At 40.5% G+C, this 27,503-nt stretch overlaps 1 gene segment (V, D, J or C); it reads left to right on the top strand.

The window, feature by feature from the left end:
• Nucleotides 1-8,754: 8,754 nt before the first annotated feature.
• LOC128772865 (immunoglobulin heavy variable 3-74-like) lies at nucleotides 8,755-9,809 on the top strand (the record flags this gene model as incomplete). The annotated part of the segment is given in 2 exon segments: nucleotides 8,755-9,063; nucleotides 9,699-9,809. Coding segments are annotated over 2 exon segments (420 nt in total), but the record flags the coding sequence as incomplete, so codon positions are not given.
• Nucleotides 9,810-27,503: the final 17,694 nt, after the last annotated feature.

Below are 27,503 nucleotides of genomic sequence, written 5' to 3'. Positions count from 1 at the left end.
CACAACCAACACCAGAAATACAATCAATTATAAGAGAATATTATGAAAAACTATATACCAACCAATTAGGCCATCTGGAAGAAATGAATAAATTCCCAGAAACATGTAAACTACCAAAATTTCAACAGGAAGAATTACAGACCAATTGCCCAGGTGAACATGGATGCAAAAATTATCAACAACATACTTACAAATTGAATCCAACAGTACATTAAAAGAATCATTTACCAGGATGAAGTCGGATTTATTCCTGGGGTGCAAGGATGGATTAATATTAACAATCAGTCAAAGTTATACACCATATCAATAATAGGATAAGACCCAAATGATCCTTTCAATAAATGCAGAGAAGCATTTGATAAACTATACTATCTTTTCTTGATAAAAACCATCGAGCAAGTAAAGATAGATGGAAAATTCTTCAACGACATACAGGCCATATACAAAACACGCACTGTTAACATCATCCTCAATGGGGAAACACTGAGTGCTCTCCACATATGGTCAGGAACATGACAGGGATATCCACTGTCACTAATTTTGTTCAACGTAGTACTAGAACGCTTAGTCTCTGCAATCAAACAATGAAAAGAAATAAAAGGCATAGACATTTGAAAGGAGTAAGTCAAACTTTCACTCTTTGCAGATTACATGATACTCTATATGGAAAATCCAAAAGATTCCACCAAAAGACTTCTAGGGTGGAGACAAAACTCAGAAAAGTTGTAGGATACAAAGACAACATCAAGTTATTGGCACTATATACATACACCAAAAATGAAGCAGAAAAGAGAGACATTAAGGAATCAGACCCATTGACAATTGCACCAAAAATCATAACATACCTAGGAATAAACCTAACCAAACATGTTAGAGATCTGTATGCTAAAAACTATAGAAAGCATATGAAGCAAATTACACAAGACACAAAGGAAGAGCATTCCATGGTCATGGATTGGGAAACAAATATTGTTAAAATATCAATACTACCCAAAGCAATCTACACATTCAATGTGATCCTTACCAAAATAACACCAACATTCTTCACAGAAAAAGAACAAAGAATTTTAAAATTTGTATAAAAGCAGAAAACACCGAATAGGCAGAGCAATGTTGAAAAAGACATCCAAACCTGGAGGCATCACAATTCTAGACTTCAAGCTGTATTACGAAGCTGTAATCATCCAGAAAGTATGGTACTGGCACAAAAATAGACACATACATGAATGGGACAGAATAGAGAACCAGATTTGCTGAACAGTCTGTTCAGCAAATGGTGCTGGGAAAACTGGATAGTAACATGCAGAAGAATGAATCTGGCACACTTTCCTACAGCAAACACAAAAATATATTCAAAATGGATGAAAAACCTAAATGTAAGACCAAAAAGCATCAACATCTATAAGAGAAAACAGGCAGAAACCTCTTTGACCTCGACCTCGGCAACTTCTTAATACACACGCCTCTAGAGGCAAGGAAAACAAAAGCAAAAAATGAACTATTGGGACCTCATCAAGATAAAAAGCTTCTGCACAGAGGAGGAAACAGTCAACAACACTAAGTGGCAACTGACAGGGGAGTGAAGATATTTGAAAATGACATACATGGTAAGAGTTAGTATCCAAAATCTATAAGAACTTAACAAACACAGAAGAACAAATAAATATCCAGTGAATGGTCAAAAGACATGAGCAGACACTTTTCCAAAGAAAACATCTGGATGGCTAAGAGACACATGAAAAGATGCTCAACATCACTCATCATTGGGGAAAATCAATTCAAAATCATGATAAGATACCACCTCACACCTGTCAGAATGGCTAAAATGAACAATTCAGGAAACAACAGATATGGGCAAGGATGTGGAGACAGAGGAACCTTCCTATACTCTTGGTGGGAATGCAAAGTGGTGTGACCACACTGGAGAAGAGTTTAAAAAGTTAAAATAGAATTACCTTATGTCCCACCAATTTCTCTACAAGGTAGTTACACAAAGGACACAAAAATTCTGATTCAAATAGCTAAACGGGTGATGGAGATTATGTAGGTCACTTGTGATGCGCACTGGGTGTTAATGTATGTGATGAATCACTAAATTTTATTCCCAAAACTAAAACTACACTACATGTTAACTAACAAAGATGTAAATAAATAAAATCTTCAGACATTAAAAAACAGGGGAAAAAAAGAAGGGGACAAATTTTGTTAAAAAAGGTCATAACCAATGGGATCTAGGGCAGTGAGTCTAAAAACTTGCATTTACCCATTTTATCCCTAACTGGTAGTGGACATTAATTAACAAACATACTCAGGATTCCCAATGTTGGTGCCACGTGAGTGGGAATTCAAACCCCAGGTTCCCTTCCCTGCTTCTCTGTGACCCCGTCTCATGGGCAGTCTGTCTAGACAGCTGGCATCTATGTATTGCCTGTGTGTAGACGTCCTTGCTCCTGGAGCAGGCCCGTTCACCCAGGTCTGTTGGGTACTTAAGAAGCACAGATGAGTGTCACCTGGCATTCCTCGTACTTCCCATTCCGCACTAGGGAACAAGCTCAGCCTTGAGGATGCATGGTTACCATGTGCTGTTCCACTGGTCTACACCACCTGACACCACCCATGTATTCCAGTACTTGCTTCTGAAGGGAATCTCCAAACAGATGACAATTTCACTAGTGATTTACACCAAAAAATAATTGGATCCAAGTGAGGGCACAATATTGGATTTTAGCTGCATGTTAAGGGGAACTTTGCTTTCATTCTTAGAAGACAGAGAAGAGGTTTATACCAGAGACAAGGTCACAAGGATGGATCCTCCCACAACCAGCAGTGGACCATCGCCTTACTGAGAGAGGGTACATTTCACATACAATAGAAGCTGTGAATGTATAACATTTGGAGGGAGTGACCTCAGAGGGTGGGGGGGCCACAGGGTGGCCAGAACATCCCTTTACCCTCAGGTGAGGGACCTCCCGAGTCATGTCACTTGTCCACAATACAGTCAGCTTAGGGTGGCTATGGTTCTGGTCTTACATCCCAGAGCCCAGTTGGTAGGGCTGCCCCCGACCTCCACTGGCTAGTGTCCAACAACGTCCAATCAAGGCTGCAGAAAACAGGATGCATGTCATCCCCAGAAGTCCTCTCTCAATGGCAATGACTCCTTTATGTGACTTTCCTTGCTGTTATCTGTCTTTCTTCATGTTTCTTTCCTTACCGTTTCTCTTCACCTCAGTGCATTTTGGGGACATCCATGCATATCCACCTGGGTTCAGTTAGACACTCAGATCCAGAGGGAGACTTGAACTTCATGCAAGAAAGTGTCTGTGCTTGGTGATGAGGGGTTTCATCCCACAATTCTCAAGGTATTCCCTCCCACAGATATGCTGTCTTCAGGACCCACTCACCTTCAGTTCCGAGACAGACATTTGGTGACTGCCCATCTGTGTCCTGAACTCCATCCCCAGACTCATACACATGGCAGTAATATCAGTGTGTCATAATTAATCTCATGTGACAAGTCCCTTTGGCCACATAAGTTATTCTACACAGGTTCAAGAATGACATAGATGACCACAGTCCACACTGATGTCAGGGAAAGTTCACCTCCCTCCCACATGACACTCACATTACCACACCCCCAAATCCTCCAACATGTCAAATCATTACATATTAAGTCAAGTACAAAACGTTCCTAAATTTCACTACCTCTAAAACCCCAAATCTAACCATGTAGCTTGGGTAGGGTGAGACTGTGGTACCTTCCATCCTGGGGTGAAACCCTCTCCATCAGCCGACCTGCATTTCTAGAAAACCATTTTTTTTTCTGAATGCTTCAGCATGGTAACCATAACATAACAGGTACTGACATTCCTATCCCAGAAGAAAGACAGTGTAATTTAGAAGTGCATCACCAACAAGAAACAATTTGATTATCAATCTGGGGAAACCCGTTACGTTCAAAGACAGAATGCTCTGAATCTCAGACTCCAACTTGTCTCTGGGATTGACACTTCCTTTTTTCTTGAAGGTGGTACATGTCTGAAGCTGAGCACATTTATCCCAGTTTCATGAAAGTAGAATATGAGCCCAAAAATCTTTCTTTTGTTCTCTCTATTATCAAATGAAAAGTTCTTCTGACTCTTGCCAGCTGATAAGGATAACTATTCAAGATTGTTCCTCACCAATGATTAAAGGAAATATAACTGTATATTTATAGGCAAGAAGCAGAGTGAAGGGTTCAAAGATGGAAAATATGTAGGAGGAGACATCCTGTGAACAGAAGGGTCTGCAGTGCTCATGATGGAAGGGTCTCACCCTTGCTTGTTGCATAAATGGGGAGGGGAATAAAGGAGTCACTGTAACTCTGCAGGGGTCTGTGAAACAATAGGAGCACAGGGACCACCGGGGGCAATCACAACCACCAGGGGGAACTCAGAGACCAGGGAGCTCATGATCCAGGACAAGAGATTGGTTGAGGACTGGTCTCCTCTCAAGGGCTTTCAGATCCAGGCTCTGCACACTTATTCTGATATGAAAACAGCAAAGAGTTTGTAAAGCTGTGGAAACACACAAGTGTCCTCCCTCTTTAAATAAACCATGATAATGGGAATACACAAATTTTCCCAGGGTCAGACACTGGGATAAATACATCTTTGATCATTCTCACATTAACAAGAGTTTAGAAGAATAATGATCTCCATTTCATAGATGAAGAAATATTTTTAATTAACATCATCCTTCCTGATCTCAGGTGTTTTGCCTTCAACATATTTTAATAAAATTCAACCATTTTAACGTTATTGAGGCTTTCTTTTTTTAATGTTTATTTGTTTTTATGGGAGAGAGAGACAGACTACGAGCGGGCAAGGGGAAGAGAGAGAGAGGAGACACAGTATCTGAATATGAAGCAGTCTCCAGGCTCTGAGCTGTCAGCACAGAGCCCGACACAAGGCTCAGACTCATAAACTGTGAGACCATGACCTGAGTCAAAATCGGACACTTAACCAACTGAGCCACCCAGAGGCCCATTATTGAGGGTTTCCATTGATGTCCACATAGAGTTCATGTGTAAATGACCCCTTGTGTTTTTAAAAAACCCCTAGCATCTCCATTAGCTCTGTGAGTCTGTGTTGAGGTTTCTCACTCTCTCCAATATCTGTGACAGAATAGAACTGGCTTCCACCCATCACTCTCCTGGGACTTCTAGAAAGTCAGGAACCTGCAAACCTCACTGGGATGTCCAGCCTTGTCCTGCATGTGGTTCAGGAGGCAGATGGGTCCTCCGATGGAGAGCACAGGTCCAGATACTGGGACTACTCTCACCTCATACGTGATCTTGGACATTCACACACTCTGTCTCTGCTGCAGTGTATCTATTAACCTGTACAATGGTGGTATACTGATTCTTACCTCAAGTGTTTGGGTTCATATGTGAAAATAAGGATTATCATGGGTACTTATAATCACTGCAGCAAAATCACAAATTAATAAATCACAATGTCCTGAAAGATATTGTGACACCAAACACTGCCCTATCCCTTACACCTGCCAAAGGTCACTGGCTTCTTGAGGATTCTATTGCAAAATTTACTATATTGTCAAAGGACATCTGTATGCTGATTAAACCCTCCCATCCCTGAAACTGTAGCTGGGAGAAGAGCCCCAGCCCCTAAGTGTTCACATTCAGTGATGAGAACAGAACACAGACATCTCACCATGGAGTTTGGGTTCACTTTGGTTTTCCGTGGTTCTATTTTAAACAGTAATTCATGATGAACAAGAAACACTGACTATGTTAGTGGATATGAGTGAGAGAAACAGTGGATGTGTGACATTTTCCTGACTTGTGTCTGTAGATGTCTTGTGTGACGTACAGCTGGTGGAGCCTTGGGGAGACCTGATGATGCCTGGCAGGGGAGGGGGTCCCTGAGACTCTCCTGTGCAGTCTCTAGATTCACCTTCAGTAGCTAATTGATGAGGTGGGTCTGCTAGACTCCAGGGAAGGGGCTGAATGGGAGTCTACATATCTGTATGGTATAAGATAAGGACCAAATGTCATTATTTTACTCACTGGAATTCAAAACCATTTGTGAAAGAGGCCATTTTTTCCCTAATTTTAATTCTGTGAAATCTCATGGAGGATTTGCTGACTGCATCCAGACACATTTCATTCTGGTCTCTGTAACCTGCTCCACTGGTCTGTGTGTCTGACTGTATGCTAGCAGCACAGTGTTATAGACAATGTACCTATGCAATATACTTAGAAAGAAGGACGTGTGCTGTCTCCAGGTTTGTTCTTCTTTCTCAGGATTGTTTTCTCACTTCCGTGTGCTTTGTGGTACCATATAAATAAGAATTTCCCAGATACATTCATTGGCATTTTTATTAACTCAACTAACATTAGAAATTATTAGAACAGATAAAAGGAATAAGGAGTGTAATAATACAAAAAATTAACAAATCGAAATTGATATCTGGAAAGCTAAATGCAATTGAAAAAGCATCTCTACTAGGAAATAAGTAAAACTCAAACAGATACAATCAGAATTAAGGAGGGGACATAACTGATACCAAAGAAGTGAAGAACAATAACAGAAAATCCCTAGATAATTATAGACCCATTATTAGATAACTAAGGGACAACTAGGCAGTTTCTAGAGTTATACAATCCACAAGACTGTACATGAAGAAATAGAAAATTAACAGAATTAAAGCAAGTAAGATTGAATCTATAATCTAATCATATCCCACCCCTAAAGAAAAAAATTCAGCTTGGTAACAGAGGACTTTATCTATGAACTGTATCAAAATATAAAGGATATTTAATGCCAATACCTCTCAGACTCTTACCAAAAACTGAAAAGAAAGGAATATGCCCCAACTCATCTACAAGACCAACCTTACTATGATGTGAAATCAAAAGACACCTTAAGAGAAACTAAAGGCCAATATCTCAGATGGACATACATGCAAAACTCCTAGCATAGTGAATGCAACAGCACAATGAAAGGGTCATATGTGACAATGCAGTCACATCTATTGATCACCTATATCATCATCTATTGATATATATAAAACTAGACAAAATTCAACAAATTGTCATTATTTAAAAATCTCAGCAACTGAGGAAAGAAAGAAATTACCTCCACAAAATTGTGGCCGTAGATGAAAAGCCCACACCTGACAGCATATTTAACAGTGAAAAACTGACGCTTTTCCTGTCATATTAGGAGCCGGGCAAGGATTCTCATTCCCTACATAGGTATTCCGCATGGTAACATGAAGACCAGTAAAATATGGCACCCAATGTATGTCATCTTGTCACATGGCTTATTTGGAGGAAAGTCACTAGAGTACAGCTAGTCTAAGCAATCTGTGACCCTTCTTTGTCCCCCTGAGAGCAGGACATAAATCTCTCCTGGGAAACTTCCTTTCCCTCTACCAGAATGGGAGAACCATCCTTACACCAGAAATGGGAACTTTAGCACCAAGAAGGCTGTGCAAACAAGCCTTGTTAATTCCTCACTAATTGACTTGCCCAAACCCAAATCTCTGTCTTGTTAACTCTTCGCAAATCCATTTTTTTTTTTCTAAAAGGCACAAGGGCCACCTACTTTCTTCATTCTCTGGGTGTCATATTATTAGGAAGCTTGTGCACATGCAAAATGAAATTTATTCTCTTCTGTAGATCTGTCTTATGTCAATTGAATCCTTAGACCAGACAAAGAACACAGAAGCAAAGAAGGAAAAAGCTTGCTGCTCCTATAAGTTGCAGATGTACCCATAAAAATTCGGTAAGAAAATGAAATAAAGACATGTAAATCAGTAAGAAGAAAATTATTTGTTTGAGAATCACATGAACTTATAGTGAAATCTTAGAAACTCCATAAAAAAAGTATTAGAACTAATAAACTCAGGAAAAGTTCAGGGTACAAATCAACATACAAAAATATGTTGTATTTCCACACACCTAAAACATAGTATATGAAAAAACTAACAAAATCACACAATTGAAAATGGCACAAAATGGAGCATCTGTGTGGCTCAATCCGTTAAGGGCCTACTGTTGATTTTGGCTCAGGTCATGATCTCCTGGTTCCTGAGTTTAGTTCTAAGGCAGGGTCTGCAATGATTGTGCAGAGCCTGCTTGGGATTCTCTGTCCCCTTCTCTCTCTCTGATCTCTCTCTCCTTCCCTCTATCTGTCACACAAAAATAAACACACATTAAAATATATGGCACAAAATAAAGTATTTAGGATTAAATTTCACTAAAAAGTAAAATAGCATACCAAACATGACGTGCTGGGAGAAAGACATGTAAAATGGCAAACACAGAGGAAAAGATCACTGTGTTCACAGATCAGAATTATTTATACTGTCACAGTCCCTTCTGCAAGAAGTGATCCAGAAGTGCCTCTCAAACACTGGTTTTAAATTTGAAACAAATCTAAGTCTGGAGCCTGATATATAGTCAGAGGATATGCAAATAGGGCCCTCCCTGTGCTGATTAAACCAGTCCGGCTCCAACCCTGCAGCTGGGAGAGGAGCCCCAGCCCCGGGAGTCCCAGGTGTTCCCATTCTGTGATCAGCACAGAACACACACACCTCACCATGGAGTTTGTGCTGGGCTGGGTGTTCCTGGTTGCTCTTTTCAAAGGTAATTCATGGTGAACGAGGGACACTGAGTCTGTGAATGGATATGAGTGAGACAGTGGATGTGTGACAGTTTCCTGACCAACATGTCTTGTGTCTGCAGGTGTCCAGTGTGACGTGCAGCTGGTGGAGTCTGGGGGAGACCTGGTGAAGCCGGGGGGGTCCCTGAGACTCACCTGTGTGGCCTCTGGATTCACCTTCAGTAGCTACTACATGCACTGGGTCCGCCAGGCTCCAGGGAAGGGGCTGCAGTGGGTCGCACGCATTTATACTGATGGAAGTAGCACAGGCTACGCAGACTCCGTGAAGGGCCGATTCACCATCTCCATAGACAAGGCCAAGAACACGCTGTATCTGCAGATGAACAGCCTCAAGACCGAGGACACGGCCACATATTACTGTGCAAGTGACACGGTGAGGGTACCTCACTGGGAGCCCAGACACAAACCTCCCTGCAGGAGGGGATCAGCACCACCAGGGGGCGCACACTAGGCACAATTCTGCTTTGTGTTCCCATGAGCAGGTGCAGATGGAGGTTACAGGCAGGTTTCCTGTCAGGGTCTGGGGTTTCCTCTCAACACAGCAGTTCCTGGACACAGGATTCTGTGCTTACCTATTAACTTTCTGAATTAGCAACTGTGTTGTCATAGGAAAACTGCACTAACACCACAAAGACACAGTTGTTTGCATTGCTTACTCCGGTCCCTCAACATGAGTGAATTACAGATTTCCTGAGGCACAACAGCTGAACCTTAAAGCAGTCCTAGATGAACTCCAAGCCCCTAATGTTCATGCAACTGCCCTTCTGGGATAACCAGCTCCAGCCACAGCACAGAAAAACCCTCTCCCAGAGGATCGGTGGGGTCCCTATTATACTGAGTTCATACAGTTTGGACTTTTGAAACCCAGCTAGAGCTCCTGATATAAAATATAAGAGCTCTGTGCCACCAGGTGGGCCAATGGCTTGGACACAGACAGGGTGAAGGCAGGGTTCTGACTGGGACCAACGAGTACAGATTTTTCTCTCTGTGGGAGGGCTTCCTGAACAGGGGCGGCTGGGAACTCCAACTGCAGGGACTAGAGGGGTTGCTGATGCCAATATTTCCTCCCGCCAATCAGCATGGACAGAGTTCAGTGAGCAGCACAGCACCCCCCAGTAGAAGCTGAGCCACTGACACCAAGATCCACCCCCCTTGTCTTACTCAGATGCTTCCTTACTAGGAAAAGACTGCCTGGAACCCAGACCAGCACCACGCCCCTCCCTCCAAAGACCACCATATACCCCCACAGGCACCAAGTCTACTGACCATATAGTGAGGCAAAGCTTCACTTCTAGGGGAGATAGGAATTAGCCTCTTTTAACAGTCAGAACAAACTCACTTAGTTAAAACACAACACTGGACAAAGTTGAAAAACTCCCTACTGGAGGCAAGGAGAAACCTGCAGAGGACTGACTTGAGGGACACAGCAGCCAATACATGACAGCACAGTGCACACAGCACATGCAAGAAATGCTTCCAGAATATCAGGTCCTCAACAGTATGTAAACACTTCTCATGAAGACACTACTCTAGAAGCAGAAAACCTAACAGGATTTTCCGAAAAACTTAAGAAAGCAGAGACAGACATACAGACTGATGGAGGAATGCATTCCAAAAGAATAAACGATAAAAGGTCATTGTAAGGGATATAATTAAAACACATATAACAAATATGCCTCAAACAGAATTTTTAAAAACTATAATAAGTAAAAAAAATTTTTAAAAACTATCATACGGACACTAGCTGTGCTTCAAGAAAGCAAACAAGACAGGAGGATACCCTGTCTACATATAGAAAAGACCTAAAAACTTGTCAGTCTGAAACGTTACAAATGCTATAAACGGGATGTGAAACTGATTGTATATAATGACCTCAGGTGGAAAGAAGCAGATGAGTGAGTAAGTGACATAGAAGATAAAATTATGGGGGAAATGAAGCAGCAAAGAAGAGGAAAACTAAATATTGCATCTCAAACGTATACTTCGGGAACTCAGCAACTCCATAAAGTGAAATAAAATTCTTTTCAAAGGAGTCCCTGAGAAATTGTGGTTTATATACACAAAGGAGTACTACGTGGCAATGAGAAAGAATGAAATATGGCCCTTTGTAGCAACATGGATGGAACTGGAGAGTGTTATGCTAAGTGAAATAAGCCATACAGAAAAAGACAGATACCATATGTTTCACTCTTATGTGGATCCTGAAAAACTTAACAGAAACCCATGGGGGAGGGGAAGGAAAAAAAAGGAGGTGAGAGTGGGAGAGAGCCAAAGTGTAAGAGACTCTTAAAAACAGAACACACTGAGGGTTGATGGGGGGGTGGGAGGGAGGGGAGGGTGGGTGATGGGTATTGAGGAGGGCACCTTTTGGGATGAGCACTGGGTGTTGTATGGAAACCAATCTGACAATAAACTTCATATGTTGAAAAAAAAAAAAAGGAGTCCCTGAGCAAAACGAGAGGGAGAAAAAAAAGGAAAAGTTTTATCTGAGTGCATTATAGTGGAAAATGTCCACAAACTGGGGAAAGAAACAGTCGTCCACATCTATGAGTCACAGAGAACTCCCATTAAAATAAAAAAAAGCAGGCAACAGAGAGACATATAACAGTAAAATTAGCAAAATACACATGGAAAGAAAAACACTAAAAGCAGCAAGTCAAAAGAAGTCGCTAACTAAAAAGGGAAGACATAAAAGATTATGGCAGATGTCTCCACAGAAACCTGCAGGCAAGAAAGGAGTGGCATGATATCCTCAACATGCCCAATTCAAAAATATGCAGCCAAGAATCCTTACCCATCAAGGCTGTCATTCAGATACAAGGAGAGAGAGAATTTCCCAAACAAAAACCAAAGGAGTTCGTGGCATCTAAACCAACCCTTTGAGAAATATTAAATGGGACTCTTTGAGTGGGTAAGGAAGACTAAAAGAAACAAAGACTAGAAATAAGCAGAGAAAATCTCCATAAATAGTGACTTGAGAGGTAACACAATGGCACTAAGTTTATATCTATCAATAACCACTGTGAATGTAAAAGGGCAACATGCTCCAATCAAAAGGCATAGGAAAACAGAATGGATAAAAAAATACAAGACCTTCTATACACTGCATACAATAGACTCGTCTTCAACCCAAACACCTGTAGATTGAAAGTGAGGGGAGGGATAGCAATTTATCATGCTAACGGACGTCGAAAGAAGGTTGTAGTACCATACACGTATGACACTAACTAGATTTTAACCAAAATCTGTTACAAGAGATGAGGAAGGCAGTATATCGTCATAAACTGGTCTATCCAATGAGAAGATACAAAGCTTTCAATCTTTATATGCTAAAATTGTAACCACTGATATATATAAATCAGTTAATAAGAAACATAAAGAAACTAATTGATAATAATACAATAATAATAATAATAATAGAGAACTTTAACGCTCCACTTACAACAATGGACACATCATCTAAGCTGAAAATCAATAAGGAAACAATGGCTAAGGAAGACACACTGGACCAAATGGACTTAACAGATATATTCAGAACATTCCATTCTAAACAGCAGAATACACATTCCTTTTGAGTGCACATAGATCATTCCCCAGAACAGATCACATACTATGTCACAAATCAGCCCTCTACAAGTACAAAAAGATTGACATAATACCAAGCATATTTTCAGACCAGGACACTATGAAACTTGAAGTCAACCACAAGAAACCTTTGGCAACACCACTAATACATGAAGTTAAAGACTGTAGTAAAGATTGTATGAGATTTTCAGGAAATTAAGGAAACAGTAAAAAATACATGGAAGCAAATGAAAATGGAAACATACCAGTGCCAAACCATCTGGATGCAGCAAAACTGGTTGGAAGAGGGAAATATATAGCAATACTGGCCAAACTCAAGAAAGAAGAAAAATCTCAAACACACAACCATGTTACACCTAAACAAGCTAGGAAATGAACAGAAAATGAACGCCGAAGCCAGCAGGAGAAGGTAAATAAAGAGCACTAGACCAGAAATAAATGATAAAGAAACAAACAAAAACAGTAGAACAGATCAATGAAACTATAAGCTAGGTTTTGGAAGCGTAACTAAAAATGATAAACCGAGGCCATACTTAGCAAAAACAAAAGAGAAAGGACTAAGTAAATTTTTTTTTAATATGAAATTTATTTTCAAATTTGTTTCCATACAACACCCAGTGCTCATCCCAACAGGTGCCCTCCTCAGTGGCCATCACCCACCCTCCCCTCGTCCCACCCCCCATATACCCTCAGTTTGTTCTCAGTCTTGAGGAGTCTCTTCTGTTTTGGCTCCCTTCCTCTCCAACCATTATTTGCCTTCCCCACCCCCATGGTCGTCTGTTAAGTTTCTCAGGATCCACATAGAAGTGAAAACATATGTCCTTATCTGTATGACTTATTTCACTTAGCATAACACTCTCTAGTTCCATCCACGTTGCTACAGAAGGCCATATTTCATTCTTTCTCATTGCCACGTAGTATTCCATTGTGTATATAAACCACAATTTCTTTATCCATTTGTCAGTTGATGGACATTTAGGCTCTTTCCATAATTTAGCTATTGTTGAGAGTGCTGCTATAAACGTTGGGGGACAAGTGCCCCTATGCATCAGCACTCCTGTACCCCTTCGGTACATTCCTAGCAGTGCTACTGCTGGGTCATAGGGTAGGTCTATTTTTAATTTTTTGAGGAACCTCCACACTGTTTTCCAGAGAGGCTGCACCAGTTTGCATTCCCACCAACAGTGCAAGAGGGTTCCCGTTTCTCCACATCCTCTCCAGCATCTATAGTCTCCTGTTTTGTTCATTTTGACCACTTTGACTGGCATGAGGTGCTATCTGAGTGTGGTTTTGATTTGTATTTCCCTGATGAGGAGCGACTTTGAGCATCTTTTCATGTGCCTGATGCCCATCTGGATGTCTTCTTTAGAGAAGTGTCTATTCATGTTTTCTGCCCATTTCTTCACTGGATTATTTGTTTTTCAGGTGGGGAGTTTGGTGAGCTCTTTATACATTTTGGATACTAGCCCTTTGTCCAATATGTCTCTTGCAAATATCTTTTCCCATTCCATTGGTTTCCTTTTAGTTTTGTTGATTGTTTACTTTGTGGTGCAGAAGCTTTTTATCTTCATGAGGTCCCAATAGTTCCTTTTTGCTTTTAATTCCCTTGCCTTTGGGGTTGGGTCAAGTAAGAAATTGCTGCAGCTGAGGTCAGAGTTTTTCCCTGCTTTCTCCTCTAGGAGAAAGTCTGAGTCTCCTGTCTCAGACTCAGGTTCTTTATCCATTGTTAGTTTGTTTTTGTGAATGGTGTAAGAAAGTGGTCTAGTTTCATCCTTATGCATGTTGCTGCTCAGTTCTCCCAGCATCATTTGTTAAAGAGACTCTTTTTTTTCCATTGGATATTGTATCCTGCTTTGTCAAAGATTAGTTCGCAGGTCTAGATTAGTTTTGTGGGTCTATCTTTGGGGTTTCTATTCTATTCCATTGGTCTATGTGTCTCTTTTTGTGCCAATACCATGCTGTCTTGATGATTATAGCTTTGTGGTAGAGGGTAAAGTCTGGGATTGTGATACCCGCTTTGGTATTCTTCTTCAAAATTACTTTGGCTATTTGGGGCCTTTCGTGGTTCCATACAAATTTTAGGATTGCTGGTTCTACCTTCGAGAAGAATGCTGGTGCGGTTTTGATTGGGATTGCATTGAATGTGTAGATAGCTTTGGGTAGTATTGACATTTTAACAATATTTATTCTTCCAATCCATGAGCACGGAATGTTTTTCCATTTCTTTATATCTTCTTCAATTTCCTTCATAAACTTTCTATAGTTTTCAGCATACAGATCTTTTACATCTTTGGTTAGGTTTATTCCAAGGTATTTTATGATTCTTGGTGCAATTGTGAATGGGGTCAGTTTCTTTATTTGTCTTTCTGTTGCTTCATTATTAGTGTATGAGAATGCAACTGATTTCTGTACACTGATTTTGTATCCTGAGATTTTACTGAACTCATGTATCAGTTCTAGCAGACTTTTGGTGGAGTCATCAGGTTTTCCATATATAATATCATGTCATCTGCAAAATGCGAAACCTTAACTCCATCTTTGCCAATTTTGATGCCTTGATTTTCTTTTCTTGTCTGGTTGCTGATGCTAGAACTTCCAACACTATGTTAAACAACAGCGGTGAGAGTGGACATCCCTGTCGTGTTGCTGATCTCAGGGAGAAAGCTCTCAGTTTTTCCCCATTGAGGATGATATCAGCTGTGGGATTTTCATAAATGCCTTTTATGATGCTTAAGTAGGTTCCTTCTATCCCGAGTGTCTTGAGGGTTTTTTTTGTAAGAAACGATGTTGAATTTAGTCAAATGCTCTTTCTACATCGATTGACAGAATTTAGTCAAATGCTCTTTCTACATCTTATCTTTTCTTTTATTAATGTGATGTATCACATTGATTGATTTGCGAATGTTGAACCAGCGCTGCAGCCCAGTGATGAATCCCACTTGATCATGGTAAATAATTATTTTTATATGCTGTTGAATTCGATTTGCTAGTATCTTATTGAGAACTTTTGCATCCATATTCATCATGGATATTGGCCTGTACTCTTTTTTTCCTGGGTCTCTGTCTGGTTTAGGAATCAAAGTAATGCTGATTTCATAGAATGAGTCTGGAAGTTTTCCTTCCCTTTCTATTTTTTGGAATAGATTGAGAAGGATAGGTATTATCTCTGCTTTAATGTCTGGTAGAATTCCCCTGGGAAGCCATCTGGTCCTGAACTCTTATTTGTTGGGAGATTTTTGATAACTGATTCAGTTTCTTCGCTGGTTTTGGGTCTGTTCAAGCTTTCTATTTTTTCCTGTTTGAGTTTTGGAAGTGTGTGGCTGCTTAGGAATTTGTCCATTTCTTCCAGGTTGTCCAGTTTGTTGGCATATCATTTTTCATAGTATTCCCTGATAATTGCTTGTGTTTCTGAGGGAGTGGTTGTAATAATTCCATTTTCATTCATGATTTTATCTATTTGGGTCATCTCCCTTTCTTTTGGAGAAGACTGGCTCCAGGTGTATCAATTTTGTTTATTTTTTCAAAAAAAAAACAACTCTTGGTTTCATTGATTAGCTCTACAGATTTTTTAGATTCTGTATTGTTTATTTCTGCTCTGATCTTTATTATTTCTCTCCTTCTGCTGGGTTTGGGGTGTCTTTGCTGTTCTGCTTCTTTTCCTTTAGATGTGCTGTTAGATTTTGTATTTGGGATTTTTCTTGTTTCTTGAGATAGGCCTGGATTGCAATGTATTTTCCTCTCAGGACTGCCCTTGCTGCATCCCAAAGCGTTTGGTTTGTTGAATTTTCATTTTCATTTGTTTCCATATATTTTTAAATTTCTTCTCTAATTGCCTGGTTGATCCATTCATTCTTTAGTAGGGTGTTCTTTAACCTCCATGCTTTTGGAGGCTTTTCAGACTTTTTCTTGTGGTTGATTTCAAGTTTCATTTCATCACATTGTGGTCTGAAAGTATGCATGGTATGATCTCAATTCTTGTATACTTATGAAGGGCTCTTTTATGACCCAGTATATGATCTATCTTGGAGAAGGCTCCATGTGCACTCAAGAAGAAGGTATATTCCGTTGCTTTGGGGTGCAGAGTTCTACATATATCTGTCAAGTCCATCTGATCCAGTGTATCGTTCAGGGCCCTTGTTTCTTCATTGATCCTGTGTCTAGATCATCTATGCTCTGTTGTAAGTGGAGTATTAAAGTCCCCTGCAATTACCACATTCTTATCAATAAGGTTGCTTATGTTTGTGATTGTTTTATATATTTGGGGGCTCCCATATTTGGTTCATAGACATTTATAATTGTTAGCTCTTCCTGATGGATAGACCCTGTAATTATTATATATGCCCTTCTTCATCTCTTGTTACAGCCTTTAAAGTCTAGTTTGTCTGTTATAAGTGTTGCTACTACAGCTTTCTTTTGACTTCCAATAGCATGATAGTTGGTTCTCTATCCCCTCACTTTCAATCTGAAGGTATCCTCAGGTATAAAATGAGTCTACTGTAGACAGCAAATAGATGGGTCTTGTTTTTTTATCCATTCTGATACCCTATGTCTTTTGGTTGGAGCATTTAGTCCATTTACATTCAGTGTTATTATAGAAAGATATAGGTTTAGAGTCATTGTGATATCTGTAGGTTTCATACTTGTAGTGATGTCTCTGGTACTTTGTCTCACATGATCCCCCCTAGGATCTCTTTAGAGCTGGTTTAGTGGTGATGAATTCCTTCAGTTTTTCTTTGTTTGGGAAGACCTCTTTCTCTTCTTCTATTCTACATGACAGACTTGCTGGATAAAGGATTCTCAGCTGCATTATTTTTCTGTTCATCACACTGAAGATTTCTTGCCATTCCTTTCTGGCCTGCCACGTTTCAGTAGAGAGATCCGTCACTAGTCTTTTGGTCTCCCTTTATATGTTAGAGCATGTTTATCTCTAGCTGCTTTCAGAATTCTCTCTTTATCCTTGTATTTTGCCAGTTTCACTATGATATGTCATGAAGAAGATCAGTTCAAGTTACATCTGAAGGGAGTTCCCTGTGCCTCTTGGATTTCAATGCCTTTTTCCTTCCCCACATAAAGGAAGTTCTCAGCTATAATTCCTTCAAGTACACCTTCAGCACCTTTGCCTCTTCCTCCTCTAGAATCCCAATTATGCATATATTATTTCATTTAATTATGTCACATAGTTCTCTAAGTCTCCCCTCATACTCCTGGATTTTTTGATCTCTCTTTTTCAGCTTCTTCTTTGTCTATAATTTTTTCTTCTAATTCACCTATTCTCTCCTCTGCCTCTTCAATCTGAGCTGTGGTCGCCTCCATTTTGTTTTGCAGCTCATTTATAGCATTTTTAGCTCCTCCTGACTGTTTCTTAGTCCCTTGACCTCTGTATTAGTAGATTCTCTGCTGTCCTCTATACTTTTTTCAAGACCAGCGATATTAATTTTATGACTATTATTTTAAATTCATTTTCTACTATACTGCTTAAATTGTTTTTGATCAGTTCATTAGTTGTCGCTATTTCCTGTAGTTTCTGATGGGTAGAATTCTTCCGATTCATCATTTTGGAGAGTCCCTGGAGTGGCGCGGAACTGCAGGGTTCTTCCCCTGTGCTGTCTGGAGTAACTTCCATTGGTGGGCGGGGCTGCAGTCAGACGGGATATCTGCCCCCAGCCCACCGCTGGGGCCACAGTCAGACTACTGTGTACCTTATCTTCCCCTTTCCCAGGGGCAGGACTCACTGTGGAGTGGTGTGGCCTCTGGGCTACTTGCACACTTCCAGGCTTGGGCGCTGCTTTGATGGGATCTGACATATTAGCCTAGATGGATCCACAAGATGCACAGGGGCGGGAGGGGCGGGTTCAGCTCGCTTTGCCTTTGGTGGTCCACTTCAGGAGGAGCCCTGTGGCACTGGGAGGGAGGCAGACCCATTGGAGGGATGGATCCGCAGAAGCACAGCGTTGGGTATTTGTGTGGTGCAAGCAAGTTCGTGCCAGGAACTGGTTCCCTTTGGGATTTTGGCTGGGGGATGGGCAAGGGAAATGGCTCTTCCCTGTGCCTTTGTTCCCCGCCAAGCTGAGCTCTATCCTGTGGGGCTCAACAACTCTCTCCCCCATTGTCCTTTAGCCCTCCCGCTCTCTGAGCAGCGCGGTTGAATTATAACATTCCAGATGTTAATTCCCACTGGCTGTCAGAACACACTCCATCCAGCCCCTCTGCTTTTGCAAGCCAGATTCGGGGGCTCTGCCTTGCTGGTTGGGCTGGCTGCACCTCCACTGCCTTTTTCCCTCCACCCAGTCCATGTAGCGTGGACCGCCTCTCCAACCTTCCTATCCACTTCTGTGGGCCTCTCGTCTATGCTTGGCTCCAGAGAGTCCATTCTGCTAGTCTTCTGGTGGTTTCCTGGGTAAATTAGGCAGATGTGAGTGGAATCTAAGTGATCAGCAGGACCCAGTGAGCCCAACGTCCTCCTACACTGCCATCTTCCTCCAGGACTAAGTAAATATAATCACAAATTTGAGAGGAGAGATCACAACTAACACCAGAGAAATACAATTATAAAAAAATATTTTGGAATTTATATGCCAAAAAATTGGTCAGTCTGAAAGACATGGATAAATTACCAGAATGATATAAACTAACTAAACTTAAATGTGAAGAAATAGGAAACCTGAACAGACTGAAAGGAGAAAATAAATTGAATCAGTAATCAAAAACCTACTGACACACAAACTCGAGGGCTTCATGGCTTCACAGGTGAATTCTACCGGATAATTAGAATGTAAATATTCTATTTAAGTAGAATAGAATATTCTAGTCTTCTCAAACTATTCCAAATAATAGAAACGGAAAGAAAACTTCCAAACTCATTCTATAAGGTCAGTATGACCATGGTTCCAAACCAGATTAAACCCCACTAAAAACGAGACTTCCAGGCCGTTAGCCCTAATGAGCATGGATGCAACAATTCTCAAGAAAATACTTTCCAATCGAATCCAACAATACATTAAAATATCATTTACCATGATAGGGTGGGATTTACTCCTTGGCTGTAAGGGTGGTTCAATATTCACAAATAAATCACTGTAATACATCACAGTAATAAGAGAAAGGATAACAACTAGATGACCCTCTCAATCGAGGCAAAAATAATAATAACTTTTGACAAAGTTAAACATCCTTTCTTGATAAAAACCCTTAGCAAGGGATAGAGGAAAAATACCTCGACACCCTAAAGTCCATACATGAAAACCCCACAGCTAATATCCTCACTGGGAAAACAAATTTCCTCTAATGTCACGAACACAAGAATGCCCACTCTCATAATTCTACCTAACATATTCCTGGAAGCTTTATCCACACAAAAAGACAACAAAAAGAAACAAGGACATTCAAATTGGAAAGGAAGAAGTCAAACTTCCACTCTTCACAGATGACATGACACTCTACATAGAAAACCCAAGACTCCACCAAAACATTGCAAGAACTGATACACCAATTCAGCAAAGTCACAACATAAAAAATCAACATACAGAATTCTATTGCATTTCTATACAGCAATCGTGAAGAAACAGAAAGACAAATCAGAAAAAAAAAAGAAATCCATCCCATTTAATATTGTACGAAAAATAATAGGATACCTAAAGAGTTCAAAGATCTATACTCTGAAAACTATATAACATGATGAAAGAAACTGAGGATGACAGAAAGAAATGGAAACACAGTCAATGTTAAGGATTGAAGGAGCAGATATTATTGACATGTCTATGCTACACAAAGAAACAGGAGACTTCGTGATTGAAGACTTCATGCTATATTACAAAGCTGTAGTCATCAAGACAGTATGCTACAAGCACAAAAGAGACACACAGGTCAATAGAACAGAAAGGTAAACCCAGATATGGACTCACAAATGTATGGTCCCCTCATCTTGGCTGAAACAGGAAAGAGTATGTAATGGAACAAAGACAATTTTGTCAACAAATGGTGTTGGGCACACCGGACCAGGAGATGCAGAAGAATGAAACCGAGTCACTTTCTTACCCCATACACAAAAATAAATTCAAAATGGGTGAAAGACCTAAATGTGAGACAAGAGACCATCAAAATCCTAGAGGAGAACTCAGGCAGCAAATTCTTTGACACTGGACATCGCCACTTCTTAGTAGACGCATCTCAGAAGGCAAAGGAAACAATAGCAAACATTCAACACTGGGGCTCCATCAAAATAAAAAGCTTCTGCGCTAAAGAAACAAACAACTATACTAAAAGGCAACCTACAGAATTGAGAAAGGTATTTGCAAATGACAAATCTCATAAAGGCTTACTATCCAAAATCTATAAATAATGTATCAAACTCAACACCAAAAATACAACTAATCCAGTGAAGAAATGGGCAGAAGACATGACTAGACACTTTTCCAAACAAAGCATCCAGATGGCTAACCGACACACAAAAAGATGCTCAACATCACTCATCATCAGGGAAATACAAATGAAAACTACAATGAGAAACAACCTCAAACTGTCAGAAAGTCTAAAACTAACAACTAGGAAACAAGACATATTGATGAGGCTGAGGAGAAAAGAAAACACTTTTATACTCTTGGTGAAAATGCATAGTGTGGCCATTCCAGAAAACAGTTCAAAATCTTAAAAATGAAACGACCTTACACTCCAGCAATTGATCTATGAGGTATTCACCCAAAGAATACAAAAATTCTGATTTGAGGAGGTACATGCGCCCCAATGTTTACAGCAGCATTACCAATGAGAGCCAAAGTGAGGAAAGAGACCAAAAGTCCACCGAGTGATGAATGTGCTATATGTATAGACTAGAATATTACTCAGTCAGAAATAAGAATGAAATCTTGCCATTTGCAAAGATGTTGATGTAGCTAGAGGGTATCTTGCTAAGCGAAGTAAGTTAGTCAAAGAAAGACAAACATCATATGATTTCCTCATATGGGGATTTTAAGAAACACAACGGAGGAACATAGGCGAAGGGAAAAAAGAGCAAGAAAAACATAAAAGACTCTAATGTTAGAGAACAAACTAAGGGTTGCTAGAGGCCAGGTGTGTGGGGGATGGGATAATGGGTGAGGGGGTTTAAGTAGGCCATGCGTTGTGATGGGTACTGGGTGTTAATGTAAGTGATGAATCAGTAAATTCTGCTAATGAAATTAATATCACCCAATATGTTAACTAACCAAAATTTAAACACAAATTTAATAATTAAAGTAGTAAAAAAAAAAAAAAGGAAGGGAGAAATGTTGTCACAAATTTTCATGAACATGGAATCTAAGGTAGTGAGCCTAACTTCCTGAATTTACCCATTTTATCCCTAACTGGTCGTGGACATAAGTTAACATATGCATGAATTTTCACAGCAGTGCCAGGCGGGCTGGAACTCAAACTACAGCAACCCTTTCCAAATCCTATGTGCCCATATCTCATGGGCCGCTTGTCCAGACACCTGCACAAGAACCCAAGTTGGGCTTCAGCAGGGACCCACATCTGCAGAACTGGAAAGTCTGGAGAGATGACCCTTCCTGCCAGCCTGTAGGTTTCTTTCCCCAACCTTGTGTCTCAGCTCCCTTGTCTTCCTTTGCCTTTTCTTTTAAAAAGGACCATGTCCCCTGTTAGTGGTGTATGAAAGTGAGGGGCTATCTTTTCTATAAACATTCAATATGACAGATCACTTACATGGGAAACGAACAAAAAAACCAAAACCCAGCTATATGGTTCAGCCTGTCTTACACTCCTATCACCGAATGTGGCAGAGTACAAATAAACCTAAATATGCACTTAGTGAAACACTGTACAGCATGTTGGAAAAGCATTAGGGGATGAGGAGGCTGGAAGAATTCCACAAATGCAGATATGAACTCCCCTTTGAAGGAGAAAGAAAAATCATACCCCCAAACATGCAAGAGTAAAATAATTTTAGGAAATAGTTTCAGGAAATGATATAACATTGCAGTGTGTTCTATTCATGAAGTGTCTGACAGTGACAACGCATAATATGAATTTTCAGGGTTTTACATAGAATTGTGAAGGGAAAATCCTGTGTCAAGAACTAGGTTGTGTGCACAGAGCTCAATGGCTCCTGAGACATAGAGAAAGCCCAACACCTGGAAAGGTAAACGCGTTTTTTGACCCCAGGAGCACATCTATCATATGTGATGAGCAATCTGTCCAAAGAGACACACACAGAGTCTCTTACGAAATTTGAAGTTCAATTACAGCATGACAACAGAATTGACCATATAGTTATCAAAAAACCATGCCATGAAACTGAGTTACTGGAGTCCATAAACTGAAACAACAAAACACTAAGTCACCAGAGACCACTGAGGGAACAATTCAACATTGAGAGAAACCAGAAAAAAAGGCTTTTATTTACATTGTAAATCAGGAAATAAGTCGGGTGCCTGGGTGATTCAGTCGCTGTAAGCATCTACTTCAGCTCAGGTCGTGATGTCACAGTTCAAGGGTTTGAGCATCCTGTCAGGCTCTCTGCTGACAGCTCAGAGCCTGGAGCCTGCTTCAGATTTTGTGTCTCCCCTCTCTCTGCCTCTCCACCACTCACCTTCGGTCTCTCTCTCAAGTATAAACATTACAAAATAGATATTAGTCACAATTAATCATCATGAAAACCAAAATTAAAGCTCAGAACACAAGACCCATAAGAAGAAATGGTATAATTACATTTTGTGAAAATCGGATGTTTTTTTCTGCCAATGAGGAAATAGCAGTAAGACAAGTTACATAGGAAGAGACAATATTCACAAATTGCATAACCACCAAGGACCTGCATCGTGAATAGCTAAGAACCCTCGACAGTCAATAGGAAGAAAGGAAACAACCCTCTATAAAACAAGCACAGCCTTGCGTAGTAAACATCCCATCCTAGAGGTTGTAGACACATTAGTAAGGACAGGAAAAGTCTCTTCACACCATCGATTGGCAAGGAAATTCTAATCAAGAATGCAATAGATGCCTTATGCACACACCCTGAGGGCTCAGGTATGAAGGGAACACTGGCAACACCATCCAGGTGAGCATCCAGCACTCTGGGGGCCTCAAACACTGCAGGTAGGAATAAAAAATGAACACCAGATCTGGAAAATCATTGGCTGTTACTCATGAAATTATACATGGATGACTTAACATGTAACCTGGAAATACCACTCCCGAGAATTTTCTCCAGAATGAAATCCCATGCTCTGAAAATAAATGGTGTGTACATATGTATAGTATCTTTCTTAGTGTTAGAAGCTAAGAATAAGTCAAAAGTCGGTCTAAATATAAAGGAATAAACCAAGTATAAAACTTCCATCAATGGGATGCTTTTCCACAGAAATGTGACACTATTGATGCAGACCTGAAACTAGGCTAACCTCAAAGACATGATGTGAGGGAATGAAAGTAGTCTCAAAGACTACAGAGGTGGTGTGGCCTGAGACATTCACACAGCCAGCCTAGATGTGACAGCCTAGGCGACAGTGTTTCGTTAGACTTTATCACTTTCTGACCCACCCCCACATGGCAAATTCCTCTGCTGCATGTTGAATGTTGTCCTATGTTCAACAATGCTCTGATGTATGGAGTCTCCACAGACTGAACCTCACCACCTCGGACTCCTCTGAATGGAGAGTTGCTGAGAACAGGATCTCAAATGTGTTCTGACAGCAGCTGTTCCCTCCACTGTCCCTGGCTCTTGCTCTCTCCTGCTGGTGAGCAGGAGTAGGTTAGGAATCCTCCACTGAAGCCATTTGTCTCCTGCACCTGACTCTCCCACAACATGAGGCCCAGACCTTCCTCACACTCAGCTGGAAATGAACTCGGTTGTACCAGAACAGATTTTCACCTTGGTTTAGTGGATTGCTCCAGGTCCCCCCTGCCCTGAGCAAAACTCTGAAGCTGCAGGTGGGGACAAAAGGAGGGATCGGTTTAGGGGTGGGTGGCACCTTCATTTCCTTGTGGCTTGCTTGTCCTGGTGGCATGAGACTCCTGCCATATAAGTCAGGTCTGGGGCGACCAGGCTCCCAGCATCCCTAGTGGACTGTGCCCAGGGCAAAGCCTCCATCCTGGAAGTGGGGCTGCATACAATGAGTCCCACATCTCGGTGGCACCTGCAGGGGCTTGGCGTCAACAGCAAACAGCTTGGGGTCACTGACATTCTGTCCCTCTGGAAAGGAGTCCTCTGAACAGGAGCTGGGCACCGGGAACCCTGTGTATTGGCTACAACAATCTGGCGTGGGGGTTGCAGCCAGACTCAGTGGCACACGCCTATAGTCCCAGGTACTTGCACTGGATTCTCCATTTGCTGAGGTGGGGTGGGGAAGGAAAGGAACATACCTTAGCTCAAAATTCTAGCTGTTCCTTTTGTCAGTATAGTTTTTGGAATAAATGATTCCTAGTGGGCTGTATGCCAACAAGGCCATTTGTAGACACTTAAAATACAATGATTTTTTAATTCAAACTCAAGTTAGTTAACATGCAATGCAATATTAGATTCATGTGTAACATATGGTGGTTCAAAATTCCCATACAACACCCAGTGCTCATTATGAGTGCACCCCTTCATCCCCATCACCTACTTCCCCAAACCCTCCATTCACCTTCCCTCTGGTAACCATCAGTTTGTTCTCTATACTTAAGAGTATAATTGGTGTGCTTACATGCTCCATGGGTTAAAGCCATGACTCTTGATTTGGGCACATGTCTTGAACTCATGGTTCCTGAGATCGAGCCACACATTGGTTCCTGTACTGACACCACAGAAAATGCTTGGGATTCTCCTTCCCTCTTCCTCTGCCCCTCCTCCCATTTTCTCTCAGAAAAAAACATTGTTAAAATGTTTATACTACCCAAAGCAATCTAGACATTCAATGCAAGTAATTCAAAGCAAATATCCCTCTCAACTAATCCCAGAATTTTTCACAGAGCTAGAACCAATAATTCTAAATTTATAATGGTTGAGGCCCCTGGGTGGCTCAGTTGGTTAAGCTTCTGACTTCGGCTCAGGTCATGATCTCACAGTCCGTGAGTTCGAGCTCCACATTGGGCTCTGTGCTGACAGCTCACAGCCTGGAGTCTGCTTCAGATTCTGTGTCTCCCTCTCTCTCTGCCCCTCCCATGCTCATGCTCTCTCTCTCTCAAAAATAAATAAAAACATTTCAAAAATAAAATTATCATGGAACCACAAAAGACCCTGAATCTGCAAAGCAATCATGAAAAAGAAAAAAACTGGAGGCATCACAATTCTGGATTTCAAGCTATATTACAATGCTATCGTCAGCAAGACAGTATAGTACCTGCATAAAAATACACACATAGATTAACGTAACAGATTGTAAAACCCAGAAACCGACCCATAACTATATGGTCAACTAATCTTCGACAAAGCAAGAAAGAGTATCAAATGGAAAAATGAGAGTCCCTTCAACAAGTGGTGTTGAGAAAACTGGACAGCAACATGGAATTGTAATGAAACTGGACCACTTTGTACAATACACACAAAAATAAATTCAAAATGGATGAAAGACCTAAATGTGAGACAGGAAACCATAAAAATCCTAGAGGAGGACACAGGCACCAACGTCTTTGACCTTGACCAGAGCAACTTCTTACTAAACATTGTCCCCAGAGGCACGGGAAACAACAGCAAAAATGAACTATTGGGATCTCATCAAGATAAACAGGTTCTACACAGCAAGGAAATAATCAACAAAACTAAAGGCAACTGACAAATGGGGGAAGATATTTGAAAATGACATATCAGATAAAGAGTTAGTATTCAAAATATATAAAGGACTTATCAAACTCAACAACAACAACAAAAAATCCATCATGGATAAAGAAGATGTGGTATATCAATACAATGGAGTATGACTCGGCAATCAAAATGAATGAAATCTTGCCATTTGCAACTATGTGGATGGAACGGGAGGGTATCATGCTAACTGAATTGAGTCAGTCAGAGAAAGACAAAATCATATGACTTTACTCATATAAAGTCTTTAAGAGACAAAACAGATGAACATAAGGGAAGGAAAACAAAAATAATATAAAAACAGGGAGGGGGACAAAACAGAAGACACTCATAAATATGGAGAACAAATTGAGGGTTGCTGGAGAGGTTGTGGGAGGAGGAATGGGCTAAATGGGTAAGAGGCACTAAGGAATCAAATCCTGAAATCATTGTTGCACTATTTGCTAACTAATTTGGATATAAATTAAAAAAAATAAAAAAACCAAACACGTTAATGAAAGAAAAAAAAGGAGAAGAAAATTACCTCCAGATGATCATGTCCACTATGAAAGCCGACATCTGACAGCATATTGAACAGAAAAATACGAAAACCATTCCTCCTACATCAAGATCAGACAATGATGATCACCCCCAACATAAGTATTCAACATGATAACGTGAAGAATAAACATGCTGCCTCAAACCATATCAACGTGTCACATGGCTGATTTGGATGAAAGTCACATGAGAAACAGCCAGTCCAAGGACACTCAGACCATCCTTTGTCCCTTGACAGCACGAAATAAATCTCCCTTGGGAAAACTCCCTTACCTGTTCCAGGAGGGAAGAACTATCCTTAGCACCAGAATAAGGAACACAGGGACAAGAAGGCTGTGAAAACAAACCTAGTTACTTGTTGACCAATTAAATACCCCCAAACCCACACCTTTGCCTTAACTCTTGCCAAATCGAATGTTTTGTTGTCTGAAAGTCACAAGTGCCACCTGCTTTGTACATTCTCTGGGTGTCATATCATTAGGAAGGCCATGCACTTGCAAAATGAAATTTATCCTCCCCTTGAGATCAGTCTTATGTCAATTGAATCCTTACACCAGGTAAAACCCCAGAAGAAGGGAAAAGCATTCTTCTCCTACAACTGAAAGAATTACTCACAAACTTTGGCAATAAAAAGAAATAAAAGACATTTAAAACAGTGAGAAGGAAGAAAAATTACCTGTTTGCAGATGACATGATCTTAAACATAACAAAAGCCTAGAGATACCACAAAAAATATTAGAACCAGTTTTTAAAAATGAGGACAAGTGCAGGATACATAATGAACAAAAATAAATAAATAAAAAATAAACCACCCGTGATTCTACAAAACAGCGTGGAAATATATGCAAAACAAATAACCAAATTATAGAAGTGAAAATTTCACAGAAAAAAGTATTTGGGATTAATATCAAAAAGGATGT

This window comes from Panthera pardus, unplaced genomic scaffold, assembly GCF_024362965.1.
Source record: "Panthera pardus isolate Hobbes unplaced genomic scaffold, ASM2436296v1 HiC_scaffold_24, whole genome shotgun sequence".
NCBI classification, from domain to species: Eukaryota; Metazoa; Chordata; class Mammalia; order Carnivora; family Felidae; genus Panthera; species Panthera pardus.
The sequence above is the reverse complement of the archived record's forward strand: the minus strand, read 5'-3'. Positions and strand labels throughout refer to the sequence as shown.